The 13,489-nt window shown below is 41.6% G+C and overlaps 1 protein-coding gene across 2 annotated transcripts in view; it reads left to right on the top strand.

The window, feature by feature from the left end:
• Nucleotides 1-13,489, top strand: part of PLD5 (phospholipase D family member 5) — a 166,098-nt gene that overhangs the window by 122,496 nt on the left and 30,113 nt on the right. For both annotated transcript variants that reach the window (XM_005146012.2, XM_005146013.2), the window contains one exon: nucleotides 7,136-7,263. In XM_005146012.2, coding sequence (XP_005146069.1) covers nucleotides 7,136-7,263 — 128 coding nt within the window. The remainder of the gene's footprint in view (nucleotides 1-7,135; nucleotides 7,264-13,489) is intronic.

Here is a 13,489-nt window from a genome sequence, read left to right as displayed (position 1 = left end):
GGATAGTTCTGCATTTGAAACAACTGTTTTTATTTATTTTTAACCTGGATGCAGTTCCTGATCCAGTTCATTCCTTGGACCCCGATAAAAGCTGGTTGAGCATGGCTGAGGAGAGGAAGGAGAAAGGTTGCTGAAAATGAGATCTGTGCATGCCACTGTTACTGGGGAGTTTTGTTGTTTGTAGTTTTGTTATGTTTTTAACCATGCTGGTTGTAATTCTGTAACACTTTGTTTTCAGTGAGAGAGATGGGTTTTTTGATGCTCATTTCTCAGTATTTCTTTTTCTTCCTGCTCCCTCCTGTCCCCACCCTCAGCTCCTGGATTCCTCAGCTCTGTGAATAGGGCAGTTTCTGAGGCTGTGCTGGTGCACAGAAATTATTTTAATCTACAGAGTGAGTGAAAAATAAAGTAAAAAACCAGTGGTCAGTGTATAGGTCATTTGCTCTCCCTGATCGTGCAGGACAGATCCTGGTGGCACGTTACAGTCTGCTGTAGGGAAGGGAATCAGGCAAGAAGCTGGCTCAGTGCCTGGAGAGGGGGCTGGGAAGTCAGCCGGCAGTGACAGAGACCTGTCTTCTCACACCCGCTGCTCCACAGGGAAATCCTTGGCTGTAGCCCATCTGCTCAGGGAAGGTGTCTCGTAGCAACCTGTCTTCCAAGCTCCAGCCAGGCATGGACACGTGAGCCAGCTGGGGAGCATGCCAGTGGAGATGAGCAGTGGCAGCACATAGGGCAGGGAGTGTTTCCTGTGTGTTCTCCCTGAACCACTCATGCCACAGCCCCAAGTACGTAAGCCCATCCATTGCCATTCCAGTGGGTGTGTGCCTGACCAGAGGGGGCCGTGGAGCTGCAGCTACAGATTCCTCTCCTGTGCACTGACTCCCTCAGAGTTACCTTTGTGTCAGTGACCTCAGGTGCTGTAAAATAAGGCAGTAAGCATTACAGTCATTTTTCATGAAAAAATTGTATTTCAGAAGCAGTCTCGTTTTACTATGGGCAGCATTAACTTTGGGAGCCAGTGTTTTGAGAAGCTCTGCGTACACTTAGTTTATGGTTTACTGGGAGTAAAATATGGTTTATTGGGAGTGAATGGGAATTTCATTCAGAGAGAAAGACATGCTTGTCGTGCATGTAGCTTGAGTGCTATAGTTTAAGACAGGCCAAGGCAGTGTGAATATAAATTGTATTGTGAAGGCTTTCTGCAGATTACTTGGGCTTGTACTAAAATGTAGTTTGTTTGAATAACTATGATTTAGTTTTCTCTGTGCATGGTCATTGCAGATGGGCTGCTGAAGAAAAGGCAGCAAGGTTTTTATTGTACACTTTCTATAAGGTCGTGATGGGCATATGATCCCAGAGTGACAGGGTTCAGTCCTGGCAGGTTTTGAAAAGGCGAGGGGCAGTGCATGTGAGGAGCAGAGGGGAATGTAAAGGAAAGAGCTGATTCAAAGTTAAGGTACTACCATCAGAGATTTCCCTAAAAGTCCTTGAGTGTTCTCTCCCTAAGTCTCAACCATTAATCCTTCTGGGGCCAGGCAGACTTTAAATCGCATTTCAAATCCAATATTCCATAAAGAGCACAGAAGCAGTAAATTGTCTGGTTTGCCTTGTAATCATTTAGAGACGTAAAAATAACTTTGTTGTCAAGTTGTGCATTCCTCTGCTGTTGTACTTCTCCTGCTCCTGGTGCTGAGAGGTCACACTAATGTGGCTTCTGGAAGACCTCCAGACTTTTTGCAATCAGTTGAGAAAAAAGCAAGACAGTTCCTGGGGAGATGATCCTCTGCCTGGGTCACCTGTGTCTGCCCAGTATGAGACAGCTACCCTGCCACATGTGAGCAGAGTGTGGAAAACTCTGGGGCTTTGTCTTTTCATTCATGGGTGTGCTTTGTGGTAAGTCTTGAAATTTTAAGCAAATAGATAAAGTGTCTATTGCAAAGTGTAAGGCAGGAGACATTCACTCTGTATCTGTATGTGTGCACATCCATATCCTAGTGAGCAAATTATATTTTAAACAATAAGTTTAGGACCTGGGGGTAATAAAGGATATTTTGTTGATCACTCTGAGTTAGCACACAGTGATTAACTGCTTCTGTGTTGATCTGAAAACTCAGGTTAGCTGAAAGAATACAGCAGGTCTATGGCACATTGGCAAGTGCTGCATGTGCTGTCCCCCAGCCACACCGTAGCCCCCCAGAGAGGCCATGCAAAGTGCTGTGTAGGCTGCTGGAGCACCAGCTGTGCCCAAGGGTACTTGTGCTTGTGAGCTGTAGGGTTCATGTTGTGGATTGGTTGTGTCTGCTCTCTACTCTGGCTTGAGGGCCCACTCCAAAGGGTACAGACCAGAACCTATGTCTTTGTGTGCCAAGTGATTGTCAGCAGTGGGGTGGAACAAAGAGGCCACAGCTCACATTCTCAGGCTCCTTTTTAAAGATCTCATTACTTGGAGTATTTGCTTGGGAATACACAGAACGAAGAGAAGGGTAAAAAGCACTGCAGTGAAGAAAGCATATGGACATGGTGATGAGGAGAGAGAAAGGACAGCAAGAATTGGGTAAGCAGAGGAGGACAGCTGTTCCTACTGTAGCCAGCTTCGTGATGATGTGAGGAATGGTGGCAGGAATATGTGCAGGATCTGGTGCAGAAGCATTTGTCAGGTTCAAACTGCAAACACACAAGAGAGCTGGAAGTAGTGCTGCTTTCATTGGCCAAACTCATTTCATATAGTAGCACTTCCTTGTATCCATCTGTCCCTTCTTTGTGATCCCTTCACAACCTCCCCACTCCCCAGTCCTACTGATAGCCCTGTGTAGATCCCCCTGCCCCTGTGCACTCCCACTTCCACTGCCTGCTGTGCCTCTGCAGCCTGCACTTGACAAGCTCCGTTTCCCCAAAATGGGGAAGGAAAAGCATTCAAAAGCCCCTGTTCATCTCCCCCACCTTTACAACTCTCCCATTCCTAGCAGGGGGTAGCAGAGGCCAGCCTGGGTCCATGACCCAGAGCTCTGCACAATGCACAGTCCCAAAACACTCTGTCATATCACGTAACTCCATTTTTCCATGCTCTTTTCTGCTCCAGCACTGTTTCTTACTGTCAAGGCTAATGAGGTCAGGGCTTTTGGTGCTTCCCTCATCCTTTTCTGTCTGTTGTGAATCACAGCATTGAAGAGCATTGCTCATGCTGCAACTTCCCAGATACCTCTGTCTGGCCCTTCCCTCAATCTTCAAGTCCTTCTTCTTTCCCATTTTTCTTTCTCCCTGGTTTTAAAACCACTATAGTGAAAGTAAGAAAGTTGTGAAGACAGAAGACCAATTTTAGCCGTGGTACAAGCAAAGGCAGCTTCTGTTTCTTGGGCGTTATGTTTGCTAACTCCAGAGTCAGTTTAGCCTGTAACTGGTGCTGTTGAAAGCTGTTGCAGGCAGAATTTGCATGTTTCCGTTCAAGGCAGCTGTGATAATAGCAGCCTGTACAGTTGCTCTTTCTAGGTCTTCTTTATAAAAATGGTTTCCCTTATCCACTAGAGAGGTGATTTTGCTCAGTGATGTTGCCTTTGTACCAGGAGAAGCTGATACTGCTCATGGGTGCTGGATCCAAAGCCTTCTGCTACACCTTCTGCAGACTATTGCATAAACCTGGATGTGGAGGCTGAGTGGCAGCCCTGTGAGCCCCAGCCTCCTGCAGTCTCACAGGAGGAAGAGTCTCCAAGTTTGTGTAGCTGCCTGGTGACCCACAGCTAGCGTATGCCACAGCACAGGTGCACCAGGATGTGCTTCATACGGTTTTACATGGCAGAGTGTGTATGTGATGAGCTCGTGCTAACAGCTTAGTGCTTTTGCTCAAATACATAGAAAAGGTCCCAGCTTTCAGCTCCTGTTCTCAAAGCCAAGCTTGCCCTGTAGCCTTCATGGCATTTTTAGTGGAGTATCTGAGAGCAGGCAGCTAGACCAAACATGATGTTGCAAGCCTGGAAATGTAAATAGCACTTGCTTGTGCCATCCTTCTTTGGGATTACTTTGGGGCCTGGATTTTGGAAATGGATGAAAAATCAGTCTTTTTACAATACTATTACTGTCTTCTGTTTTCTTCTGCCATTATCAAGGCCAGGTTGGATGAAACCTTGGGTGAGATGGTTTAGCGTGAGGTGTCCCTGCCCATGGCAGGGGGGTTGGAACGAGATGATCTTAAGGTCCTTTCCAACCCTAACTATTCTACGACTCAATGATTATGAAACAAAGCAAGAGGCAGTCTAAGTGGCAGCCTGGTACCTCCCAGGGCTGTGTTCCCAGCACATGGAGAAGGTCCGGGCTCTCGAGTGCAGGGTCCCCTCTGTGCATCCTAGACTGCACCAGTCTTTTCCCTTACAGAGTATAAAACCTTCCCACCTAGAAGAAAAAATAGTCAGGGAAATATACGTTACTTAAAGCATGCTTTGATCCCTACGGTGGTGTTTTCCTGCAGAAAGACAGCAATCTGGCCCATCCTTTTGAATGACCAATTTTATGGAACAGGAAAATCCCCTTGAGTTTTTTAAGCAACAGCACTGGTTTTCTCTAAGATCTCACCCTGCAGTTTAATTTTCAGTGGAACAAAATTCTTAGATCTATTTTTTAAGAATCTGGCATCTTTATTGGCAATCAAGCCTACAAATTGTGCCTTCTGGTGAACTCAGCAGACCCACAGCTTTGTGTAATTGAGACTGCAGCATGATAGAGAGTTCTGTTATGGCTTCACATATTGATCAGTCTGACTTAATTTCTTTGTGGTTCCTGGACCACGCTAGGGATGGTGCATTATGTTGAAGGCCTGATAAGCTGTCTGAGCAAAACATCTCAAGGGGTTCTGGAACAGAGGCAATTACCAGTACTGATACATGTTTCCTTTCATCAAAAATTAAGGGCTCATTAATAGGCTGCACAGCAGCTGCTGTTTGCAACACATGACTTTTTTTTAATTAAGTTGGAGATAACTCTTCCCTCAGCCATATGAGTTGGCTGCTTCCAGAAGGAAAAGAAATTGGGTCCCAGGATTTGAATTTAATGATGTATGTGTGATGGCAGTATCTCCTGCACTGCTATGTTCACTATTTTGGTAATTGAAGCTTAGGTTATATTTCAGAGTTATAGTCCCATCCCACTGCTTAAACTACGCACGCCCACAAATCCTGGTGTTTTACAACTTCTGAATTTTGTGTCAGGTTACTGATGGTGTCTGCTGATTACTGGGTAGATGGATTCCTGTTGTAACTTTGTCAATCAGCATTTTTGTTCAGCAGTGGATATGTTAAAAATGTTTTTAAGCTGTGTTTATTTTAGGCTCTCAGATATGAGAAGGACTCTCACTGTTGTTTCTGGCTGTTTTACCTTCTCTCAGCAAAAGTCCTGACATTTCATTTTTAACCTATTTGATGTAGGTGTGTTGTGGGTGTCAAATTCATACTGCTATTTTATGTTGCAAATTAGATGCATGGAAAGAAAATATGATCAAGGCAAACTGCGATGTTAAACTTGATTTTAAACAGTTTTCAAATAAGCAGCTAGAAGTTTAGTGCCTCACAGAATCATTTTTCATAGCTAGTAGGAGTTGCTTTTGTTTTGTTTATTCATCAGAAAATAATGTAACCATGTAACACCAGCTATAGCATTTTCTGATTTCTTTTCCATTTGACACACATTATCTCCCTAATTAGCACTTCTGCTCATTAACGCATGGAATGAAAGAAGCAACATTTTCCAAGGAACACTGGAAAATACCTGTGTTTTTAAGCATGGATGAATGTGGATACATTCATTCATGGGTGATTACCTAGGAAAAAAATGGAAAGGTAGCTGGATTGCAGCAAATATACAACACTTGAACCACTTTCTGTAACTTGTTCAAAATCCTATGATGTGTGTCTGGTGCTTCATGAAAAGTGTCCCTCACCTGATTTTTCTTCTTTTCTTGATGTCTGAACTTCTAGAATGATTTCTTCAAGTGAGAATTACAGTTTTCATGATAAAAAAGAAGCATTTAGTACTTGTAACTGTTCCTTAAAGTTGTGAGTCAAGTGTTTCTTTGGAGGTCAGAAACAGGAAGTTAGATTAAAAAAAACATTTTAGTTTGCTAGGTAAACCTGGAATTCTTTTGAAGCTGTGACTCATATCCAGCCATTACTGGAATTCATGGTACTGATCCCATGGGTACAAGATCCCATGAATATTTAATGGCAGAAGGCTAGTACCATTATTGCCCTCCAGGCTGCTGTTTATAGTCACTTCTCTTCCCTAGATACTGTCATGACTAAAATGTGAGGATGAGTGGGTTACTTTAAATTACCTTTAGTAATGATTAATTCAGATTAATCAGTTAATCTTACAAACACTGGAGTACTGAAAGAACAATAATGGTGTGAGAAATCCCCTAAATTTACCTAGTATTAAATATATTCTGGATGCAAACATACTGATGGGACCAGTTCAGACATTCCTACTGATGTGATGAAGCCAATGTGCTTTTACCTGACAGGTGGCTCCTTTGACTTCAGTGGCCTACAACTGTTATTAAGACTGTGCAGTTCAAAGTGGTAGGTTGAATGTCACAGATTAGCAGGATTAAGAGCAGTTTCAGCATATGTTAGGCCTTTGCTTACTTCCTCACCCCTTAGTTGTCCACCCGTGTTCCTCTTTGCAGAGTTTCTTCCATGCAACAGCCCACCATAGGCTACCTGCTCCACCCACTGCACAGGGCAAAGGAGCAGAGTCTGCTTTTTAGGGAGGTGTTGTAGTTTGGCCTGTATTTTAAAGGTCATTATTATCACATGTAGCAGGTTTGAGTTACAGAATGGACCTCTAAAATTAAACTATTTTTAGGAACATGCAGTGCTGGAAAAAAAAAAAAACAGCAATTTGGTTCTAAAATGGAAGAAACTTAAGTAAACATGGCAATGTTCCCTATACCTGCTTTTCTGAAATATATGTTAATGTCTTAACCAGTGGGACAGTAACACTATTTATCATTAGTTTTAAATCTTAATGGTACATTTAATTACCTCCCTCACTAGTTTCAGAAGCTGAATCCCTGAAATGTGAATTGGAGTTTTTCTAATAACGTACACTATGCTATTTTGAATTGTGCTATTTATCTTTTAATCTCTAGGTGCTGAAGTGTTATATATGAACATGTCAGCATATAATGAAGGTCGGCTTCAGTCATCTTTCTGGATTGTTGATAAACAGCACGTGTATATTGGAAGTGCCAGCCTAGACTGGAGATCACTGGGACAGGTAATGTAATTAAAAAAGTAATCCTATACCCTTTGAGTGTATAATGAGGAGATAAAAGTAATGTTTTGAGGCCAGCAAGATGGATAGCTTGCTTTTTCTGATAGTTTGCTGGCAAAAATGCCAGCATCAAAAACTGTGCTGCCATGGTTTTGATGACTTCTGTGTTGGCAAAAGTGTATTACTATGAATTTTACTTCTTTTCACTGAAACAGCTATCCTCAACAGTTCTGCTCTGAGTTAACTTTTAAAAGTTTGATTGCCCCTATTGATTTATCTGATTTCATCGTTTCAGGATTGTAAGTTCTAGTTTACTTCTTTTTAAAAAAACAGTGAGCAAACGTGTTGGAAAACAAACTGCTGCAGAAACTCCATGATAATGTTGTGAGCATGACTTAGACCCTTTCATCTGCTGTTTAAATAAGGAAAAGCAAACTTTGGAAAGACTTCCAGATGGGTATTGGGTATTATCCTGAAGTAGCCAGCATATATGGGGAGGGAGAGATTTATGAATACTGAAAGTCAATAGCGTAATGTTTTTGAAGGCTGTACATATTAGAGAGAATTCTGTATTTTGAGACCTCATAGACATGAGAGTTGAAGAATGTACACTAAGGTTTCTGCCAGCCACCAATGCTGGGGACTCTCTGTAGTCTAAAACCATTTTGACTAAATATTACTGCATCAGTAATGCAGCTTATCTGCCTTCTGTCGGTATCTGTAGTTTCCTTCTTTCTGCAACACTCTCCAGATTATCAACAGCTATCATGTTCATTTTGACTACATACCGCTGATTCTGTGAGGCTGCCGTTGGTCGTGCTTAGGGAGTGGAACCTCAGTAACTGCAATGTGCAACAGAAAGGAAAAAGCAGCAGTCCTAGGTAGTTATTAGTTGCAGTAAAGAAAGCTTGCTTTCTAGATATGAGCAAATTCTCGGAAGCATATGAATAATTTTGAACATAGGTTCTAAGGATCTTGTAAAGGAGGAGGTGTATGTTGGTTGTATCGAAGGTTTTAAATGTTGTTTTGAGCAGAGACTGAAAGTCTGAATAAAACCAAATCAACCATTTTGGTAAAGAATAAATAAATTTTTGCTGTTCCTATGTCTATTTACTTATTTAGAAGGTAATTTTATGAACATTTACAAAGAAATCTGAGATACTGGTAGAAAATAGGATGTTGTTAACAAATCACAGAATCTTGTCTGAGGTGATGTATTTTTGCAACACATAATTTAGGTTCTTGGACAGCTTAGAAATTGAGTGTTTATACATTGCTGTTCCCCATGAGCTAAACTGTTTCATGTCTTGACAAAATAGCTCTTCACAGAACTATTTGGCTTATAAATACCTTAGCTTTGAAGCCATTTCTAATTGGGTTTTGAGTAATGGTGATAAATACAAAATGTGGAGAAAAGAAGCAATCTACCTCATAGATTATGTTTAATTATTGTGTTTATGATCTTCATCACAGATGCTACAATACTTCATAGGTTTGGTCTTCTCACGATGAAGTAAATCTTAATTTTTTTAACATGCCTGTGTTAAACTTTGATACCAGCTCTTTTGTGGGCCAGTGTTTCAAATGTGATTCCTCACTGTTAATTTTATATCTCTTATTTCTGTATTCATTGGACATTTGTTTTTTCATCCCGTTGTCATATAACAGTATATTTTTATATGTAGTGATAAGACAAAGCTCAGAGTAGTATCTGTACAGAGCAAGAAGAATCCTCTCTGAATTGCAGTTAAAGAGAATCTACTTTCAATTGGTTGAGAAATGTATGCTGGTGTTTCAGAAGAGCCAAAGCAAATTAGATCCTTGTCTCCTGCTGACATCAAATATGAGTATCCAGTTACAGGTTAATAAATCAGGGCAACCGTCAAAGAGATCTGATATGCAGTCCTAAAATAATCTTTCTTGAACTTTTCATGTAAGAGGCAAAATAAGCAAAGAACTCAGTCATTTTATTCTGAGTGCTTTCCTCAAGGACAGTATTTTGCACATGCAGGGGACCTAACCTTAAAACCCATGGTGAACCAAGCCCTTACTGGGGAAACACATAGGATCATAGAATCATCTTCCACAGGTTCTCATTATCAGAGTCCCAGTGCAGCTGCAAATGAAGGATCAGGTCAATCTTCTCTCAAATCAGCCTAAATGAGTAAGGCCTGAGTTTAACTGGGAAATAGAAGAGCAGATAGTGCCAAGCGTGTCCAGCCCCGTGCCCTTGTCCTTGCCCTTGCCCTCCCTGCAGTAGCAGGTAAGGGCTTCTGCAGTTTTGCAGGGGGAGGCAAGGAATTCACTGCAGATGCCGCTTTGTGTTTCCTGTTATATCTTGGTTTACCTGCAGGGAAAGGACTGTGGAAAGGCAGACTGGGCTTTTGATTAGTCACATATGGTCTCTTTAAAAGCTCATATGACTTCTAGTGAAACAGAACTTGTGGTTATTGAACCAGCAAACCACATTGGCCAGTATTACTAAACCTTGACAGCAAATCACAGAATAAAGTAGGTCTCTGCTATTCTAGAAACATATGGTAGTTTGGCCTGTCAAGCACAGCAGTTGTCTTCTTACTCAAACAAAACATCTAGAATGAGTCAGTCACCATGTAGCTCATTATTCTGGCTTATATATCAAAGGCCAGGTTGGACAAAGCCTTGGGTGACATGGTTTAGTGTGAGATGTCCCTGTCTATGGCATGAGGGTTAGAACTAGATGATCATAAGGTCCTTTCCAACCCTAACTATTCTATGATTCAACAGCACATTTCCAGTGTCCCAAGACCTAGTCCAGAGTGCGTCCAGTTTTGTATCTAATATCTGAAATGCAGTGAAAAGCTCAAGATTTTAACTGTGTGTCATTGTCATACCTTTTCAGATGCCTTCCCCTGTACTTTCTTACGTGCATGTTTATTGCTTTCTCTGTACTGAAACTTTGCATACATTCAGGCCAGTACACTGTGTAATTCCAATAGGAGCATCTAACTGCTTCACTGGTGTGGCATTTTTACTAGGGATGCAGCAGGTCTCCACTGTATTTCATCCTAGGCAATAGTCGCAGAGCCTTCCTACTTCCTACTGTAGTGGATATAGAAATGTTTTTGTGATGTAGCAGTACAGAGCGTTTAACATAGAGCAGCTCAGCATGATAGAGAATATTTATGCAAAGTTCCTGTGATAGCAAAAACTGGAGTTCATGCTTTTTTGTTGCTTTGGAGGTGGGAGAAGGGAGAGGAATGAGGTTGTTAGCATCTTTCTTTTCTTGGGAGCATTAATCTAAAGCTGAAATAGTAATTTAATTATTAACAGCTCCATAGAAAGCAACAACAATGTGCAGGAAAATTGAGGGATCAGGCCCAGTCAACAACATAGGTTCATGAATGGCAGGTCCTGCTTGAACAACCTGATCTCCTTTTACAATAAGGTGACCCACCTGGTTCATGAGGGAGAGGCTGTGGACATTGTCTGTTTGGACTTAAGTAAAGCATTTCGCACTGTCTCCCACAGCTTTCTCCTGGAGAAATTTGCTGCTCATGGTCTGGATTAGGTGGATTCTTCACTGGGTTGGAAACTGGCTGGATAGTCAAGCTTGAAGAGTGGTTGTAAATGGCATCACATGTAGTTGGCAACCGGTCTTAGTGGTGTCCCTCAGGGCCAGTGTTCTTTAATGTCTTCATTGATGATCTGGATGAAGGGATAGAATGCACCCTCAATAAATTTGCAGATGATACCAAATTGGCTGGGAGTGTTGATCTGCTGAAGGACAGGAAGGCTCTGCAGAGGGATCTGAACAGGCTGGATCGATGGGCTGTAGCTGATGATATAAGGTTCAACACATCAAAGTGCCAGGTCCTGCATTTGGGCCACAACAACCCCATGCAAGGCTCCAGGCTTGGGGAAGAGTGACTGGAAAGCTGCTCGGAGGAAAAGGACCTGCGGGTTCTGATTGACAGCTGCTGAACATAAGCCAGACTGTGCCCAGGCACCCAAGAAGGTTAACAGCATCCTGGCCTGTATCAGCAGTAGTGTAGTCAGTAGGACCAGGGTGGTGATCGTCACCCTGTACTTGGCATGGGTGAGGCTGCATCTTGAATCCTTTGTTCAGTTCTGAGCCCCTTAACTACAAGAAACACATTAAGGTGCTGGAACAGGTCCAGAAAAAGGGCAATTCAGCTGGTCAAGGGCCTGGAGCACAACTTGTGATGAGGAACAGCTGAGGGAACTGGGGTTGTTTAGCCTGGAGAAAAGGAGGCTCAGGGGGCACCTTATCAGTCACTTGAAACTACCTGAGAGGAGGCTGTAGTCAGTCTCTTCTCCCAAGTAACAAGTGATAGCACAAGAGGAAATGGCCTCAAGCTGCACCAGGGGAGGTTTAGATTGGATACAAGAAAAATTTCTTCACAGAGAGGGTGCTCAGGCATTGGAACAAGCTTCCTAGGGAAGCAGTGGAATCACCGTCCCTGGAAGTGTTCAAAAGCTGTGTAGATGAGGCCCTTGGTGACATGGCTTAGTGGTGGTCCTTGTGATAATGGTTGGACTTGGTGATCTTAAAGGTCTTTTCCAACCTGATTATGATTCTGTGATCAGGGCTTACATGTCAAAAGATATCAGCTTTGTTCTTATAATCTTAAATTCTTCTCTACATTTATAAGCTGGACACTGGAAACCAATCTCATTGTGAGGCTTACTGAGTTTTGTTGCCATTTTCTTGACTTGCCAGCACTGACAAGAAGTAACAGTAGTATTTCCTTTAAATGTTCTGCATCAAGGCAAGATTTTCATATGCTGCATATGTTGCTTAGGGAATAACCTTTAAAGTTGCATATACCCTTGTGCCTTCACTGTAAAAGTTTTAATACTTTCTAGAGTCTGAGCTTTGAAGTTGTGGGCAATGTTGACAGCACATCATTAGGTTTCAAGTAATCAACTTTTCAAGTTTCAACTAGGTTGCCAGTTTGCCAAAACTCTTTTAAATGAAATCATATATGCCAGCTATCTGCTTCAGTCTAAAATCAAACCCCACAGGCAAATGAATAATACTGTTTAGACTGTGTGAAAACAGGGATTTGCAAATCTTTAATGTTTTTTTCATTCACAGTGAAATATTTTGATCCTTTCTTTGAACATGTTCAGATTTTGTCAGGGATGCATCTTTTTATTTTGTCACCAATATATGGCAATATATTGCATAATTACATAACCCATTGAAAATTGCAGGTTATAAACAGCAAGAATTTTTACCACTTTCTTGGATAGATACCACTCCTGAGATCTAGTAAGCTGTGTAAGATTTTGTCAATAAAATGATCTTTCTGCTGATATAGTTACTTTCTGGTAAATGTTTATCAACTGATAAAATTCTCTAGAAACATGCTTTACAGATCTACCAGCTTCATGAAAGACATCTGGTTGGATGGTCCCTCATTCTTTGTGGTGCTGCTCTGCCTTCAAATGTGGTTTGGGGGGGGGGGGGTACTAGAAGAGAAACATGATAAAGATAAAATTTGAAATCACATTTGAACTTTTTATTTCATATAGTAGAGCGATGTGATCAGCTATACTGCTTCCATGTTCCACTACACTGACATGAATTTGGATATGGATGCAATTAATAAAGTATTCTCCCAGAGTTCCCAGGCTCTTGGCTACAGAGAATTTAGTCTTGTAACCACTGAACAAGCCAAGCAACAACTTTGGGCCACAGCTGTGCAACTACTTAAGGATACATTTAAGATAGCAACATAGAATCACAGAATTAGGTTGGAAAAGACCTTTAAGACCATCAAGTCCAACTGTTACCCCAGGACTGCCAAGTCCACCACTAAATCATGCTAGGTTGATGTCTATTTTTATTCAGCAAAATACGTGCACCTGTGTTAAAATATTTGGCTGAAAAAGGATCCACTGAAACATGCCTAAAATTAGACACATATACTGATTAATTTTTGCCTGTGGTAATAACATTTGAGGTGGCTGTGGTGCTGTATTCCAGTTCTTAGTTCCTTGGCCTAGCTTATTAATGTACTTAAATGAAAGAAATTGTTATATAAAAATTATTAGAATTCATAATATTAATGCAGAGCAAGAGCTAACAAAAGGTGTCATATTTCTTTTGTTCCATGACTTCCTCCAATAGTTCACGCAAAGCTGGAAAATGCATTTAGCTCCTTAATTCTGCTGAGAAGTGTGAGGTTTGTAATACAGACACAACCTTTCAGCAGCTTAA

Source organism: Melopsittacus undulatus, chromosome 3, assembly GCF_012275295.1.
Source record: "Melopsittacus undulatus isolate bMelUnd1 chromosome 3, bMelUnd1.mat.Z, whole genome shotgun sequence".
Lineage (NCBI taxonomy): Eukaryota > Metazoa > Chordata > Aves > Psittaciformes > Psittaculidae > Melopsittacus > Melopsittacus undulatus.
Note: the sequence above shows the minus strand (reverse complement) of the source record. Positions and strands in the feature narration are given on the sequence as shown.